Source organism: Pogonomyrmex barbatus, unplaced genomic scaffold (assembly GCF_055798465.1).
Source record: "Pogonomyrmex barbatus isolate J1 unplaced genomic scaffold, ASM5579846v1 scaffold8, whole genome shotgun sequence".
Classification (NCBI taxonomy): domain Eukaryota; kingdom Metazoa; phylum Arthropoda; class Insecta; order Hymenoptera; family Formicidae; genus Pogonomyrmex; species Pogonomyrmex barbatus.
Genome location: NW_028297182.1, coordinates 5,124,393 through 5,143,474, shown reverse-complemented (window position 1 = coordinate 5,143,474; position 19,082 = coordinate 5,124,393). Strand labels below are relative to the sequence as shown.

Genomic DNA, 19,082 nt, shown 5'->3' with positions numbered 1-19,082 from the left:
GTATTTTACCGCACAAGGCGAGGGTGACGAGGAGAATATTCGTAGCTTCCCGTTGGCAAATGGGGTGTCCAGGAACGACGCCGACGCATCAGGGTGAGACGCTTGGTCGGCCAAGCGTCGCGGGGCGTTGAGACCGTGCTAGACAATTGAAAAAAATCACTTGTCTCGCCCTAAAAGTAGGGACGCTTCCGCAGTGGATGCTGGAATGGGAAGTCAGGACAGATGCAAGGACGATATGAGAGAACGGTATCCGCGTGAGCGACAGTCCGTTAAACGCAATGTTCCGAATCCAAAACGTTGCGGTTTCTCGCCGCCGGAAATATACAACCTACATGCCGATTCGTACACGTGCATCGATCGAATAGAGATCCAAAAAAAAAAAAATAACTTTATTGTATGACTTACACGGAAAGAACGATTTTGTTGAAGTATCTAAACATTTGTCCAGATCTAAAGCTAATTATATTATTGGATCATCAAAATGTAAAATAATTATGTAGCACGATAATATTGCAAGAATTGTTAATATTACAGCGATAAATTGAATATTATACATATTATTCTGATATCCCAACAAAATTATTTTGAGATATTTATATTTGACCAAATTTTTTTAGATACTTTAATATTCTTATTTCCGTGTAAATCAAGCATGATGCAAAAAATTGAATAAATTTTATTATCTCTAATCTAAAGATATACAAAAGTCATATGATACTTCAAAAGTTAAAATTTAGATTTGCAATTTATAATTGCAATATAATTGAATTCACAATGTGGAACTTTTATTATAATATGTCAGCTATTATGGAGAAAATTTTATATGATTGTATGATAAACTTAAATATTGTATATTAAAATTTTTTATTAATTTTACAATATTGTTACATAATAGCGAGTTACATTTGTGGATATGTTTTCAGGTTCGCAGCAGCGGTGTAAGAGGCTGGTTGGACGCATCTCACGAGACGAACAATTGGCTGAAATATATTCGAAGTACTGCTAGCTCACACGCAGTGAACATGCGCCATGTGCTCATCGGTGGTCAGGTAAGAAAAATTCACAATAAGTCAAGTAACGCAAGTGAAAGCTTAAAAAGCTTAGCGAGATGCTTTCGCTGCCAATGTAAAGATCAATAAATGATTTGCCTTTTATTCTTTTTTTACCATTCGTTTACTCTTTAATTTTGATCTAAGTATATCGTAGAAATTAAAAAGACAACTTTCGAGTTGTAGGCTGAAAATAGCAAACATGGACAATAATGTTAATAACCAATTAGAATCGACATTTGCTTATTTTGTAACCCACTTTATAGCATAAAACACGCGTACAGATCAGTGGTAAGATAATTTTATGAAAGAGTGAATTATTGGTATCACTAATCGACATCTGCAATCTTTAGCTTCGATCCGAGTGCTTTGCAAAACACGCGTTATTAAAAGAGATAAACTATTCTCAGTTTTTCGCTTCTCGCGTGCAAGTACATGAAGGAATTATTATGCATTAAAATTATATTATAACTAGAAATGCTAGAAATATTTGCAATTATTGATAATTTAGAAAGTACCACACTAAATATGAATTGTTTATTACATAATTTATTTTGTTATGAGATAAATAAAAAAGTGAATTTGTTTATTTAATTGCTATAACTTTAAATACTATTGGCAGTAATATTAACAAAAAGATCATATGTAATGCAATAGGCAAAATTGACTTTTAGGCATTTGGTAACGAGTTTCTGATTCACCCTCTACTCTATTTAACATTTAGACACATCTGACACTCGATCGACAGTTGCTGTTAACAGGAAATAATAATTACATATCGAGTAGAATTCTAATTTGCGCACATGTTATTGATTGTTAAAAAGCTTATTAGTACTTTACTGTACTTTAGCTTATTAGTACTTTAACTATTTTATTGTTGTGCGTATTTCAATCATCTGTTTCATATGACTATCTTCCTGTGACATATGCGCAAAGTTCTTAAAAAATATACACCAATATAAAAAAATTACGATATAATAAAATAATATACTAAAAAAATAAGACTTTAAGAAATATCCTTATCAAACACATCTTAAGAAAGAATGTCATAAAATTTATCCCCCTTTCCCTCCAAAAATTAATTCTCTCAAGTCAAATAGATTTCAATCTTGCAAAATTATTTTTAATAAGATAATATTAAGAGCAGATATTTCCTCTAATCGTTTTCAAAAGCGCTATGCTCATATGATTGGCCGTCGAATAGACGTATAAGCGGAAACGATGGAGGTCACGGTGTCAATTTAGGGTCGAGCTTATGCTCCTGTCCGTTTGGCCTCTTTCTCTCTTTCTCTCTCTCTGTGAACCATGGCACATGGTATCCTCGATGTTGTGGGCGCGATGTAAGCTACGTATATACAGGGTGTTTAGTTATTAAGTCACCCCACGAGGTCGTTTCGTTGACTTCCTATACGCCCTTTCGCAATCGCTGTGGGAATGGGGGACGCGACGCTCTCTATCAGTGCCCTGCAAAATCGCCGTCGTAATGATGCTTCAGGGCCCCGTGACGACATTATAAAGATCGTTCCACGGCTTCCCAATGTTACCGGACTTCATAGAGTCATATTCAGATTATACATTGCAAATTGTAAAGGGAATCTTTTTAATAAAATTGAAATACGCGCGATCGTCCAAGATATTAATTAACATCTATTATTTTTATCAAAGCTTTCACTTCTTTATTGCCATTGTCACGTCCGAAAGATTCTTGCGGAAATGCAAAAACGTAATAATTGTTACTAATTTAATTGAATGTCTAACATAAGCATTTGCAATATATTTAACAATACAATATTACAATATAATCATATAAATAATAATTATTTATCATAAAGGGATTTAATAAAATACCACGAAACTGACATAACGTTCTATGTATTCATCATTTTGAAAGTATTATATATCGTATAATAACCGTGTAGTGTATGTAAATATTTATATTTTGATAAAAAAAAGATAATTTTAGTATAACATACAAATTTCATGACTTTAGACGTCATCTTGTAGAATTTTTATTTTATTTTATAATTTTTAGAATTGTAAAAATGAAAAATTTGAAAATTATTTCAACGCTGTTATTATATCAAAAGTCTCAAAAATTGTATTATTAAGTAGTAATTCCAAACGTAGATGGTATACGAGGCTGTTCGCGATATTATAACGGGCGAAGAGCTTCTTCTGGGTCTTCGGGAGCCGCTTCAGCTGCAGGACATGCTGGGTGAAAATACGACCGAGGACAGAAGCGATCGAGAAACTGGTGAGCATCTGCAATTACACAAGTATTTGCGTTGAATAATCCCCTATATTTATTTTTTATCATTTTTTTTTCTATAAATAAAGCGTTACTTTATTCAAACTTTATTTTAACCAATACAGAAAAAAGTATTAATTTAATTTATTTGTATATAATAGTTTCGTACTTCCATTCTTTTCATAACAAATGCATGCACTTATGATTCTTGTAATATAGCAAATTTGTTGATGAAATTTAAACTCATCAATGATTTGTTTTTAATAAATAGTAAGTAAGTTTGGTAAACTAAATTTAAATAAGAAAATGGAAAATAAATGATGTATTAGTATTATTGTGGCGTAATATATCTAGAAAATGGGAGTAGGAGCAGAAAATACAAAATAAAATAACACTCAGATGGCCGGCGAGATATCGGTGTTCACGATCGTTTCGGCACGGCTTTACGACTTTCTTTTGCCGATACACATCGCGCACGTTGGTAGCTCGTGCGCGTACAATTACGCGTATGAACGCAAATGAAGGGCAGGGGCAGGTGTTTTCCAAAACGACGAATCGGGGGCGGGCAGAGGGTAAATCGTGGATCGTTGTGTGCACGAGCTGCTCGTCATGCACCCTTGACTTTGGCGTGATTCACCTGGTCGACCGTTGCGTATTAACCCTCGTCCGGTAATAAGCGCTGATTATTTGCAGATAGACGTGTTCGAGTCACATGTCGCCGTGCCCCGTGCCGCTTCGAGTTTTGTCTAGAATCATCCTTCTCGCTCGTCGAACAAACTAAAATAGCAGCGCGATCAAATCAACACAGTCATAATTTTTCTTTCGTTCTTTGTTAAAATTATTATTATTTATTATACATTTATGAAATTGCATTATATGATTTAATAATGTTTACATTTATGCATAAATTTTTAATTTAAATTTGCTCAAAATTAAATCAAATTTTTGAAGATACTTTGCTCTCTTTTATCATAAAACATTTTTATTGTATTTTAATGTATCAATATTAAAATAAATATTGGTTTTCAAAATCTGCTTTAAAGCATTTTTTAATATCATTTTCATTTAATTAAATTCGTTAATCGATCGCTAGATTTTATTGCGTGGACAATTGCGCCATTAATATATTCGGGATATTTACGAAGAAGGGTAGCGTCTACGTGCTTAATTGCTCGACAATTATCTGGTTGTAACTTCTGCATGATGGTCAAAATCTGGATGGCGACTTGGTAGGGCCGAATTAAAGCCGGAGGGTTATACGCGACATCCAGATGTCGCGATAATTAAAACCGGGCTTATTATCGAAGTTCTGCCGTCACAAAGTCTATGTTAATTTGCCCACAGTTTTTTGTCATAATTTTGAGAAATGCTCGTAAAATGAATCTTCGCACAGGAAAGATAATTTGCTTACTAATAGTTTCATTATTAAATTTTCCTTTGACAAAATCAGTGGAGATAAGTTTGTATTAGTAAAATGTTATTTTTATAACATGACTGAAAAATTACAAGACTGACATTTAACAAACAAGTTTGTAAAATTTTTTATAAATAACCATCTATAATTCTTAATATAAAATCAATAGAAACACAAAAGAATATATTTGTAATGTAGCGTCTCACTTGAATTCTTTTGATTGTTAAAAAATATTTTAGAAAATATCACATGTTATCATTTATTATATTAATGTATATGCAATATCATTTTAATGATAATAAATTCGCGAAGTTGTATCTGAGGAATTTTCTTTACTTTATATAAATTTTTTAAACTTGTTACTTTATTAATGAACAATGGATGGATAATACAATTTAATATACTTAAAATATACTTAAAATTTTACGTTTATACGAAGTAGTTTGTAGACATCACAGTTATTTAATTAGTTTCGACATATGAGAGAGAAGCATTAGATAATAAGTATTATTATCTATAAAATAATTAAAATCTTTTGTGCTGACGCCGATCTGGTGGATCTTTGTTTTCGGTGGACACGTATTTTTACACGTATTAAGGGAGATTAATACCGACTTTAAACAGCACAAGTGTGGTACTGGCGTTAATCCAGCAAAACCATTTTTACGAGGGAATCTCCGACAAGCTGGTGCGTGCAGCAGGAATAATGATGTCAAACAAACGACGTACGCTTCGTACCAACCCTTGCGAGAGGCATCTGCGCGTCTCTCCCTCGGACGGATCATTTTTTCTGCTGAGAGGGAGACGGGGGGGGGGGGCAAGGGAGAGCGAAAGAAAAAGATGCGAGGAATCGCATTTTAACACGCCTACATGGGGTGCGCGTAAGCATTCAACCGGGGTTGAATGTTAACGTAATCTTGTGCATTAGACATCTATATATCTACACTGAATATTCATATTAAAACATTTATATTCTATTTGCACGTGCCGTTTAGTCCGCCTTTAATATTAATTTTTTGTACATATAGATCTTTTTTTCTCTTTTTCTAATGTTATCGTATGGAAGAGATAATAGCTTAATAAAAAATATTATAAATATATATTATTATAAAAATATTATAAATATATATTATTAGAAATATAAAAAATATTTTAATAACAAATAGTAAAGATATGATATTAAAATATCTTTTTAATGCTTTTGCAAATAAAAGAAAGGAAATTTAATGAATAATTCAAATAATCTGACAAATAATTGTAACTTATTTACAAATATATTTGTGCCAAATGTTTTCAAATGTTTTGAATGTTTATTTAATGTCATAAAGATTTGTGAATACGATAATTTAATATCTACGTCAATTGCTGCATTATGACTTTTTGCAGACAAATTTGGACGTACGGACTTACATACGGACGTTTGAACTTACCACGAATTGAATTGTGGTAAAATGGCAACTGCAATTGCTGCGGGCAGTTATGATGACTTATGGCTGTGATTTTGTGCGGTACTTGTTTTTTCTCCTGTCGTTTTCCTTTTTTTTTGTTCCCAGGAAACGCTTTTGTGCCATCGGCGTGTTTTCCGATAGCTCTATTAGGGTAGCAGATAATTTATAGCCAACTATTGTCAATTAACACGCGCATAACCAGGTCTCAGGGACGACCGAAAAAAGGGCACGGGTCACAGAATGAGAAAAAAGGGGTATACGTATACAAAAGGGCACGCGACACTCTTTTCTGAGGGGGTGGTGTACTGAGAGGTAGGGAGGTGCGTGTGACATGTTACAACCCCATCTGATTCATCGGACTAATGACACATTTATTTGACGTTTGATTCGAAATCGCTACGGTCACATACGACAAATTTTTGCTGAAAGGTACAAGCAGATATCGATTTTTCGTTTATTTTATGGAGAAAAATATACGAGAATTAAATCTTTTAGTACAAAAGAAAAGAAAAGCTTATTTTTTTAGAAATAAAAAACTGCTTCTGCATTTGTATTATTTGATAATCTTTGAATAAAAAGTTATTTCAACATTTTTTTAGTTATACATATTATGACCTAATAGTAATATTTTAAGGAGTCAAGTTTTACAAAAAAGTTTTTAAATTTTTAATTTTTTGGATTATTTATGAAAGAATATAATTTGCACAGTAATTAAACAAAATTTAATGCAATTGTTTCATTTACTATGACTTGAGATTTTTGATTTTATTTGATGAAAATAAAGATAAATAAAATTTTTTGATAGAAAAAAAAGGATTAGCGATAAAGCAAATAAAAACGTAAATAAAACAGTGAATAAATTTATTTCAGTATATTTATTCATTCTTTTTTAATGAATAAAAATTTGAATTGTGAACGTCACGATGCAGCAAGAACATTGATTTCCGTTACTTTTTCCCATGCAACTGCCAACTGCTACTCGACCGCGGGGGGTGTTGCCAGTGAATCCCACCTGTTGACTTTCCGCAACGTGACTTTGCTACTCCTTGTACGCGATAGATTAACATAATACGTTCAACCGTTTCCATTAATTTTGGAGAAACGTTCATTCCGAAAATATCCGATATACTTAATTCACAAATTGTGACTTTTCTTTTATCTATATAGAAAAAATTCTTATTACAAATATACCAAAAAGATTGTTTTATATATAATATAGTTATAATTTATTTTTATATGTGTATTTATTCACATCAACTTTCTATTTATTTATAGTATCTCACGTATAAATTATTTATGTATAAATGACTATAGAGTTGCACTATGTTAGAAAATTTATATATATCGAAAAAAATTTTTAAGTTTTTTATTTTTATGTCTTTTTCTTAGTTTTTCTGTTGTACTATAAATTAACATTTTTTTACCTATCATATTTGAGCATTATTTTATATCTTTGATTTTTTGATTATATTCTTATTTGTTAATAATTTATTTCCTATTTGGGTTGGTTTTTCAATACTACTATTTGGACGATGCTGTTTCGAGGATGACAGAGGTCGACCGCATCTTTCATTGTCTAAATTCACGGCATGCCGCTACGAATTAGTCGTGGAGAAAGGAGCGATTAACGTACTAAGGGGGGTTAGCGTAACGTTGGGCGTAGTTGGTGGTACGGGGGGTTATGCCCGGTTCCCATGAAGGTCCGTTGGGGACCATCACTCGACCATATGGTCGGAACAAGTGTAGCGGCAGATTTAAATAACCGTTGGAGTTCAGATATCGTTCAAACTCGAGTTAGATCATGTTTATATTCGTGATATAAGAATCTAATTAATTTTTTATACTTATTTAACAGGATTTTAACTTTATATTTTGCTTTCTGGCTTTGTTTTCGTTCATTAGCAATTATATCTATTTTTATATTTTTACATATTAATATATAAACAAACACAAACTGACATTGATACATCACAAATGATAGATAAATCTTTATGCGTTAATGTGTTAATATATATTATTTCGTGTACCATATTCTTTACGCAACCATTGATGTTAGTTGCAAATTCAATGGTAATCATATTCATGATAATCATGATAATCACACTTTGTATCTTTCATGGGTTTCTGATTTTACCTGCCGTTGCGCTCTGATATTCGGGGGTGAAATGCCGCTGAGGGGCTGTCGAGACTCACCTGCGATTGGCTGGTCCCCAACGTTGTTTGTACCAATAGCAAGCGATTCTGGACACCCCCATTCGTGTTTGCAGTCACCGGACGGTGTACCGCCAACTAACGAGAACATCATTGTGTCTATTGTCTTTGCGATCGCTCGAGTATCGAATCATACTTGTTAAAAAAGTGACAGTGTAGTGAAGTAACTTGAATCGCGTTATAACATTATTTGTTTTTATAAACGCATAATCGTATTATAAATAATAGATATAAATCAACATTTGAGAACATTAACTTAAACGGTAAATATTTTATAAAATAATCATCTATTTCTATTTAATAAAATATTTTATTTATTTTACTAAAACAATTATAAATTTTTGTATATGTTTATTAATATGGAAATATATATATGGAAATTAATTTTTAATTACGCAAACAACAAATTGTAATTCTAATTGTCTGACTTTTGAAAATGTATATTAAAACCTAAATTAATTTTATATTTGATTAATGAAAAATTGAATCAACTAGTGCATATTTTATTTATTGTATTATGCATGTAATTTAAGGATTTAACAAAGCAGCTTAATTATTTAAATGTTATAGTAATTTGACGAATGAATTGCGCAAGCTCGACAAAAATTATTTTTACTATTTTTACTAATGTTAGTTAAATTATCGTTAAATTCCATAAAAATATCCGTTTTGTAAATCAGATATTGTCGTTAATTTAATAATTCAGGAAATTCAGGAGTCCACTTGTCACGCCACTCTTGTGGCACTCGCGCGGTTCTGGATCACGTAATTCGCCCACATCATGATAGGTCACGTATCATCGTTTGCAGGGGATTGTAATTTATAGAGCTGTACAATTACTCACGTATACATGAACACAAATTGTTAGAGAATTGCAAGATTTTGCTGATGTGTATCATTACTGCTGGTGTATCGGAAAGACTTGTGATCTGTATTATTATATTGGTCATTTACAGCCTCTCAACACAGTGGAACTATCGATGAGGATAAGGAGGACGAGGAGGAAGGAGAAACGAGGTGCACTGTCTGTGACAAGCCGTTCCAAGATATTGAACTGTGAGCATTATTTCATATTTTTAGATTAGAAATTATAGCAAAAATAATTTGTTGTATGATTGTCAAAAAAATAAAATATATTTACGTATCTATATTTGAAAAATCATTACAAATGCATAAAGAAAACACTAAATATTCGAATATTTTTAGAAAGAAGTTTTACATTTTTTTTAAAAAAAAGTCATTTGTATGAAAAGTTTAAAACAATTTATCTTTCTGTCTCCCACGTAGACAAAAATGTCGCGCTTTAGTAACATCTAGATTGAGGACAGAACAGTTTTTCGTATAGTCGCATTTATTATGCAAAAATTCTATCGAGTGCGAGACGCCTTTATTACCACATTTTCACGCATTCTATTATCCGAAGAATCGCCGTTAGTCCGACGATACAAAACGCGACTCATGAAGGATTCATAGCACATCATTATACGCTTTTCAAATCAGATGGACGACCATCACGTGCCCGACGGAGCGATACACCGGATCGAAATCGAAAGACAACGGCTCGACCAACATTAAAGCGCTCGCTGCGTCCGTCGATTCTCATCGTTAATTATTAATTAATCGATGGAATTCAGAGAGTGGGTGCCACGTAATCATTTTCAAATCTCGGGGATACGCGTTCGCAAAAGCCTTTTGTCACGCGAGCGGCTTCAAGAGTGCTCTTTGGAATTCTAAGCATTTCTTCGAGATTTCTTGTCCGATTGAATGCCTTCATTTGATCTCAGGTTCATATTATTGTTTTTAATTAAAATCTAATTAGCATAAAGTGACGGCAAGCAAAATAATATGAAATATTACGGTGTTTTATACTTAACTAAGCACATTGAAATATTGATGACTAATTAAAGAATGAGATTTTGTCATTAAGTACTAATAGGATACTTTATACCTTATTAGTTGGGAACTTGATCATACATTTCACATTTTAGTTGAACAATGGTATCGCATATTTAATTTTCGCATGTGTAAAAATCTATAGAATCATCTTATTAACTACAATAGTCATTCTGCCGAGAGTACATTACATAAATGAAAATACTTCTTGTCTCTTCCTAATTCCTTTCAAGATGAATTCATGTCGCCCTTTTATCTATTTCGTTTTGTTCTTCTTCTATTTTCCCTCATTTATATTGACACGCAACCTTTCTTAATCGTCATAACTTAATATATATTTATGATATTTGTTTTAATTAGAAAAATAATTTAAAAATAATTTAAGATAGACAAATCAAAATTTTGATCAAAGTTAATCGATTTTGATTCTTGTTTCTACATCGGCGATACCATTCTCGCTCTTAGTCGACATTAAACTACATCCCCCGGCAGATTCACCTGTTGTGAGACATTAAACCCTACAGATTTGTAATCGGGCGCACTAAAGCCACCCCCTTATGCATCATCGAAGGCGTCGCGTGCTCGCAGCTCATCTGGCGTAACACACCGTCATGCCACCATGAAGGCACTATCTCACCACGAATGAATTTCACGCGGCGCGTGTGTTCGGGGGTGTAAAATCAATGCTGCCACACACCATGGCACACTATCCAGTGTGACGATAACCCATGCCTATTCTGTGACAACCCCCCCCCTCAGAAACGGCTTTTCTTTGTGATGGCGTGTGTTCGTGCGCGATGGTCGCCTCCTTCTTCATGGGTGTGCGACCGTTATTACACGAGAAACGACTTGCCGCAGCTAAAGTCACTTAGTCATCATCCAAGACTGCACTCGGTGCAGTCTTTGTCGGTGCAGGTCGGTTACCATATCACATCCTGCTTGCTCGAGAGAGATGTGGTATGTTGATTAAGTAGATTAAATTTCAGATAGAAAAAAAAATGAGAAAAAGAGAAAGAAAGAGTAATGTCTAGTAATATTTTTATACGGCAATGAGATTACTGCTATTGCGCCGAATGTATAAATTTTTGAAGAAATGGAGAAAGATGTTTTGAATTATGTTATTCCTTGAGATGAATAGATCACGCATATCCTTAACTTATTTTTACTTTTATGAATATTTTATTATTTCATTTTTTGTCATCTACAATTTATTTTGTTACTTTTGTTACTGTGAATGTAATGTTCATCTTATTTATTTTCAGATTGGATAGTCATCTAGTGACGTGTCACAGATATCCAGCGGAGCAACATCGTTGCGACAGTTGTCCTCGCGCTTATGCTTGGCGACCGCTTTTGGTACGACATCGCGCAATCGTTCACGGTGATCTTAGGAACTATCCCTGTGAGAATTGTCCGAAGGTAAGCATCAAATTTATGCTTTACTCCTTGAAACCAGACAATATCTCCCAACTTAGTAGCATCTTCTAGTATCGCTAAAAGTCGAACATCCGGCAGGTCTTCACGGACCCATCAAACCTACAACGACATATTAGAACGCATCACGTGGGCGCGAGGAGCCACGCTTGCACGGAGTGCGGCAAGACCTTCGCTACCAGTTCCGGCCTGAAACAGCACACCCACATCCACAGCAGCGTGAAACCGTTCCAGTGCGAGGTCTGTTTTAAGGCTTACACGCAATTCTCCAATTTATGCCGGCACAAGCGCATGCATGCCGACTGTCGCATGCAGATTAAGTGCGCTAAATGCGGACAGTCCTTCAGCACGGTAACATCGTTATCGAAACATAAGCGATTTTGTGATTCCACGACGCCGGCCGGTCCACCTGGAGCTATGCCTCAGTTACCGACGCCAGCAACGAGCCCCTTCCTGGTGTATCCACGACCTCCCGTGAGCCTACCAGGCAGTTTGCCTTTTTATCCACCTAGTCTAATGGGTCCTTATCCGGGAATTTTCCCAAATCCTACGAATTTTTTGAACACACCTTTGCTGTTCCCGCCGAAGATCGAAGAGGCCGAGAAGAGGAGCGACAGTCCCAAGAAGGAACGTTTTACTCCTCCGAGAGGATTATCGCAACACAATAAAGTATCTCCTTCCACGGCGGAGGAAGCCACCTCTACGTTTAGGCCATCTCCAGCCAGACCTCCGGTTCAACCGACACCGGAGAGCGACGATGATCTTCTGAAGAGAAGAGAAGTCGCCAGAAGCAACGAACGAAAAATGGAAACCGAGAGCACTTCGAATGCATCGAAGGAGGAGACAGCCGAACAACCGTTGGATCTAAGGGTGCAGACTAAGAAGCAGGACGCCATTTCCAAAGTCGCGAATAGGAAAAGCCGCACTCCATCACCATCACCGATATCGATGGAGGAGGCACCGGCACCTCCCGACCCCCCAAAACCAGAAGAAGATGTTGCTCCTCCAGCACCTCCGATGGAGCTCGAGTCTAAGGACATTCAAGAAAGTCCGCAACTAAGGACAAGTCTACCAATCGAACAACCGTCGACCAATACACCGCCACACATGGCTTATCCCAGACCGATACACCCAATGTTTCTCGACACGATGTATCGCGGTCCAACGGGAGCCTTCCCGGGATTTCCCAGCGCCCCGCCGCCTCCAGGCGGAGCTACGCCGGAATCTAGGCTGATACCTCCACTTCCACCCTTCGCTCCACCGCGCGGGCTTCCTTTTTTAGGCTCGCTTATGAACGGGCTCAGCGGCGCTAGGCCAGGAGGAGGATTCGATTTACTTGCCCGGCCGCCGCTGAGCGCGTTCCCCGGCGTGAAGCCGTTCCAGGAAGCCGTGATGGCGCCGCACCATCACCACCATCATCATCACCATCATCACGTCCACGGCAAAATGAAGGATCGGTACTCCTGTAAATTCTGCGGCAAAGTGTTCCCTCGCTCGGCCAATCTGACGAGGCACCTGAGAACGCATACCGGCGAGCAACCGTATAAGTGTAAGTACTGCGAAAGGTCCTTCAGTATCTCGAGCAATCTGCAGAGACACGTCAGGAACATCCACGACAAGCAGCGGCCGTTCAAGTGTCCGCTTTGCGAAAGGTGCTTCGGACAGCAGACCAATTTGGATAGACATCTGAAGAAGCATGAGGCTGACGACGGTAGCGGGGTGGTGTCGGTCGCCGACTCGCCCGGGAGCAGCAACGAGAACGAGCGGGAGGACACCTACTTCGACGAGATCAGGTCCTTCATGGGCAAGGTGACTTACGGCGGTGAGAGCGGCTACGGATCCTTGCCGCATCATCCAACCTATATTCCCAGTCGCCTGCACGAGATGAACGAGTCCAAGATGGAGGTCGAGTATGACGAGGACGAGGACAGCGAGGAGGGTGTGTCTCCTTTGGAGGAGACAGACGGACTGTCGCCGATCGAGGCCAAGGAATCACCGTCGCCCTCGCAGTACGATCTGAAACTTAGAGAGAAGCAGGAGCTGCTCAATAATAACACCGCGGAGGGGGTGATCGAGATTTCGACATAGCCCAGAGGTCAGTCTGGGTGATCTGCGCGATCGCTTCGAAGAACGAGGAGAACTCGTTTTCATTAATGTACAGAACTATCGCGGGACATATCGCGTTTGTCTTAGAACTCTCGATTGACGTTACCTCGATGGGAGTAACGTTGACGCATAATCCTTTAACTTAGAGTGACCCGTGTATTTTGACTTTGCGGAACATCACCCATTTGCTTCTACAAAGCGAACGCTTCTCGAGTATAATTGGGTTATTCTCTGCGATACGCATGATGATACCGTAAATTCACGAAAGAAAATCTATAGTAATAATTATAATTACATATTGATATATCCATTCTGGAATTTTTAGAAAAATACAACCAGAAGGGATTTATTAAACCCTATTATACTTGTAAAACAGGTGCTCTGTAAAAAGAGGAATATAAATAACTCGACAAACGAATGTCCCCGGAGATCCTTGTTACACAATCCTTTTTTACACTCCACGTTTGTTTGCACTGGAAAAGCATATTGTAAAGATCAAGAAATGGACCAGTTAATCTTTTTCTTATACACGCATGTCACAAGCTCTTCTATAGTCTATAGTTCTACAGTTTCTACAGACTCGTTATGAATGTAAACGCGCACGAAATTTAATATTATCCCTCTATTATCTTCGTCCTTAATGTCGATTAGACGAAGCGCGTATATCTATTATTTATTGCTATTATTAATAAAATTAATTTATCGTTATTATTACATCGTCGCTCGCGGCAAAGAATATCATATGTCATAAGCGAGAACGATCAAAGCATCTCTGCGAAAGTTCCGCGATTTGTTAAACGCCTTGCGATATGTGTATGTGTGTGCGTGCGTGCGTGCGTGCGTGCGTGCGTGCGTGCGTGCGCACGCGCGCGCGTGTGTGTGTGTGTTCACTCCGATCAATGATTCAATCACCGTTATTTCTAGATCTTAAATATATCTTCATGTGCGCGTTATTCTCGACTGATTTGTTTTTGGATGACAGTGTTAGTTGCATCGCGTTCAGAATGCGGGCACCATCCGAGAGTTCGAAATTAGATTGTTGTAAAATTCCTATGGTAAGATGACTGTAATCTCTTCAATCAGTTCAAATCTTGAAGACGTTTCCCCGTGATCGTTGAATTTTGTTAGAAATATAGCTGAGTAAAGTGGTATATTACGCAGGAAGAAAAATTATCGTCTGCTGGATGAAGCTGCGAGATCTACGAAATCTGCGAAATATGAGGAAAGCACATTCTCGCATCGTGTTCCGTGTATTAAAATTGATGTATGTTAGTCCGCGAAGCTGAAGCGACGAGAGGAGAAATTAGCGCGTTGCGCGGAATCATTTGTTACACGCGCGCGATAAAAAGTGTGTATAATGAAATGATTAGGACGCAACAAAAAATCTTACGAAAAACTGTACAAATTTCCACAATTAGGTGATGTAGTATTTGTAAAGATAAAAGGAAAAAAATTTCAGCGTGATTTTTATTAATATATAAATACGATTTTAGAGAGAGATTTTCTCTTGCATTAGGCGGGACAGAAGAGTCATGTAAGCTAACAAACGTTCCTCGCATTTCACCTAATAGATATGTTAAAATGCGTGTCCCTAATGTGTCATCGACGAAGCGAGGAAATTAATAATGATGAGAAATAAGCATAGTATACGCGTTTACATGTGTACCAAGTACGCTCGCGATTAATAAAAAATGAAACAAAGAATATATCGTTCGTTTGTAATCACCGAGTTGGGGGGCTTGTTTTTTCACATAAAGGTTTTACAAATACACATCTCTACATATCTGTTTTTATCTCTCTATTTCTCTCTATCTATTTCTCTCTCTCTCTCTCTCTCTCTCTCTCATTATAGATGATAATAAACTTATGAAATGATTAAGCATAAATATATTGAACGAATTACTTAAGGAAAACTGTATTATGACGCTGTCTATCTATACATACTGTATAAAGGCATCCTGTAACTTCATTTATGATTACTATTAAAATATTACACTTCAAGTTGATTACCTAAACGATAATGCCACCTATCGATTTTCCTTTGCCTTATATTCCTATAAGAAAATAATAATTTAATAGGATTTAATAAATTATAATTTTATTATTTTCTACATGGAACTGATAAACATTCAGCTGATAAAAATAACATAAATAAAATGTAAAATGAACGACATTATATCCTTCTTGAATAATTATGAATTATTATTATAATAATTGTTGATGCGAAGACAGATAAAGTAAACTGAAACAAATTAAAACTTTTGCTTTCTAAAAAATATATTTTTACGTAAAACTATTAATTTTTTAATAATTAGAAAGATATTAGACATTAATGTATTATTAATTATAATATTATTATTTGTTTATTAACCAATAATCACCATGAAAATTACAAGAATAAAAGATAAAATTATATTTGTTACTTTTATTAATTAAAAATATTTAAAACTATCTGTTTTCATAGTCACCTTATTTCTAAAATATAACATGTCTCAATTTTTAAGATTAAAAGTTAATATACAATAAAGTATTTCTTCAATACTTGACCGTTCTATTGATTTGTGCTGCGCTCTGGTGCTGCATACTTTGAGATAAAGTATTTGATATTTAGATCAAATAATAGAAAATAAATTGCAAAAAAAATCACAAAAATTAAAAAATGAATACAACGATATATAATCAATTTGTACAATTTTTATTAAAACAATTTAAATTTATGTAAAATACCAAAAGACTCCTCTTTTATCGACGATAAATAAGATCTGCTCTAAAGGCAAGATACACTGCAACCAACTCCATTCATTCTTAAGGCGCTAGATTACGCTTTATCCCTCAACTTGTTTCATTCAGCAACAGTTATTTTTAATTATAAAAAAAAAAAGAAAATATACTTTTTTTTAAATTAAAAGTAAATTTTACGTATAAATGATTACAAATTATTTTTTTCTTGGATTTCTTGATAATATTGATAAATCTAACACACGTTAAAAAATTGTTTATAATCTTTATTGTCAGTTTAACATTGACAGTTTAAAAATTATAGAAGAAATGTTGTATATGATATAAAATAAAATTCCACAGCTTTCAATGATTAGACGAATTAATTGACGACTGACCTGGCGTTGAATTAATGAAGGTTGAACTTTGCCTATACGTACGATCGTTTGAATCGATCCTCGACGCCCACTCGATCCGATTGTATTATCGTACTCCATTCGATCCCATTCAAGTCTGTCTGACTGAACAACAATGTTTCGCGCATACACTACATAAATACTCTTATCTTTGAATCGCCACAAAGAAAACAAGTAAACGCTGCTACAAGTAATTTAAGACGGTATATAATAGTTATTATTCTAATAACATAATTTAATTGAATTGCACTAATAAAAGACGCAGATTATTTTTTATCTATAATTTTCTTCTGTAAATTAAACTTTACTTTACTTATTTTAAGTGAATTATTCTTCCATATTTATCCTATAGTAAAATATAATCAATAATTAATTGTTATATTTTCTCCTTGATATATATAAACAAGTATTATTATCTTTTTGCATTTTCGTGATATATTTATGGATCTCTGCTGTATATTAGCACGTATCCCAAGGTGATAACATTGTTGCGTAAAGATATCGCGGAAGAAACTTGGAAACACGCTCTCTAGCTTATGTTTTAAATAAAAATTCAAATTCTAAACAATTTTCTGGTTGGCAAAGCAGAAGTGAATGCAGTTATAGAGACAAACCGATGATTCTGATGAAATTTTATTGCAATTTGTTATAACTCTCCTAAATATTTCTCCTATTTATTTACATAAAAAATGCATCGCTTCTCGTTCAATCAAGCTCGCAGTCTGATTTGATTGCAAAAAGAGCAGCTGTCTTCATCAACAGAACTGTAAAAAAGCTGACATCTACGTCACATAACTCATCGCGATGTGAAGCCAAGATTTTTTTGATGAAGGGCACGGACGAGGTAATCAAGAGAGTAAGTAGGTGAAAAGGAGAAAGAAAGGGAGAAAGTATTATAGAAATACAAGATAAAATTTTTAATGAATTTGGACGATAATTCTTGTATTATCAGGAAAGTATAAAAATATTAAACTATACTTCTAAGTTTTTGAATATAAATATAAAGTTTAACATATGGAGAACATAATGGAGAAATATTATTTTGTAACAGAAAAAAAAAATATATAAATCTATCATATCCCTATCTTTTTTTGTCTATAAAATGTTCAATGAAAGGTGATAATCAGTGAAGCAGGGCGTTCGCTTTCAAGTAGAAAGATCGCCAATCGATCGTACTGAAAGTATCGACGGCGCTTCCGAAATTCTGGTAGCGCGGTCGATGCGAATAAAAAAAAACTGGAGTACGTAGTGAAAAAAAAGGAGATAGCGGGGAGACGAAGACGAGATGAATTCGTGAATTTGTTCGTTGCGAAAAGGAATTGGCACTGGGCTTTGTAGCTCATAAAACGGAGACGGAGGTATCGGCGATCGGACCGAGCCACAAAAGAGCGGCCGAGACAAGCGCGAGCGAGCCTACAACGGCATCGATGAGGCAATAATTCTACGCGCCAACGAACATTATTGCCAACGTGACGTTGACAAAAACGGGCCGAGCTAATCACGAAATTCCATGCGATCTCCGGTCTCGGAGCGGACCCGCGCGTTTAGAAAGTGGAAAAAATCGTCGACCGGCTCGATCGATCGACGCTAGCTAGCGGTATAGATCACCGATAGAACACCGGTACGTCGCTAATAGCTGGTGCTCCGCTTATCTATTATCTATGACCGCGACTTTTAATTAACTCGTGATCGCGAAAAATTTTTTTAATCTCGGAGTTGCGCAAATCGGCCGATTTTTGTTAGATACGGATCTTAATGGAATTAAAATCGAGTGACTGCGCATGTAACAAATTTAGATATTAATTAATCACAAAGTTAATTGTTTCGTTGTTTTTACAAAGTCAAGTCAGTACAACCGCACAACTTTTCCAAACCAAAGTGATATTTCGCTAAAAGCAGAAAGAAGAAAAGGAAAAGGAGGATTGGCAATGCAACGCACATTTACAACAGATTTATTTTCGAATTCTAAAGTAAATTAGAATGTGAGATTATTCGCTGCGTTTGAGCATTAATTGAATCTCGCGAGCTCGCGAGATCGTCGAATCCTGTTTCGCGCGGATAGACTCAGACTCTCCTTTTAGGACACCGAGCGGCGACCAGCTAGTCTCGAGTCTCGGGACTCGCTCGTTTTTCTTATTTCTCATC

The 19,082-nt window shown here is 35.7% G+C and overlaps 1 protein-coding gene across 4 annotated transcripts in view; it reads left to right on the top strand.

The window, feature by feature from the left end:
* The window catches only part of LOC105427721 (transcription factor hamlet), a 79,670-nt gene extending 63,866 nt beyond the window's left edge, over nucleotides 1–15,804 (top strand). For 2 of the 4 annotated variants that reach the window (XM_089083657.1, XM_011639593.3), the window contains exons 4-8: nucleotides 924–1,049; nucleotides 3,177–3,303; nucleotides 9,327–9,426; nucleotides 11,526–11,682; nucleotides 11,764–15,804. In XM_089083657.1, the coding sequence (XP_088939783.1) occupies nucleotides 924–1,049; nucleotides 3,177–3,303; nucleotides 9,327–9,426; nucleotides 11,526–11,682; nucleotides 11,764–13,785 (2,532 nt within the window). In that variant the 3' untranslated portion in view covers nucleotides 13,786–15,804. The remainder of the gene's footprint in view (nucleotides 1–923; nucleotides 1,050–3,176; nucleotides 3,304–9,326; nucleotides 9,427–11,525; nucleotides 11,683–11,763) is intronic. The other 2 variants (XR_016141021.1, XM_025218413.2) reach the window with 2 other exon arrangements.
* Nucleotides 15,805–19,082: the final 3,278 nt, after the last annotated feature.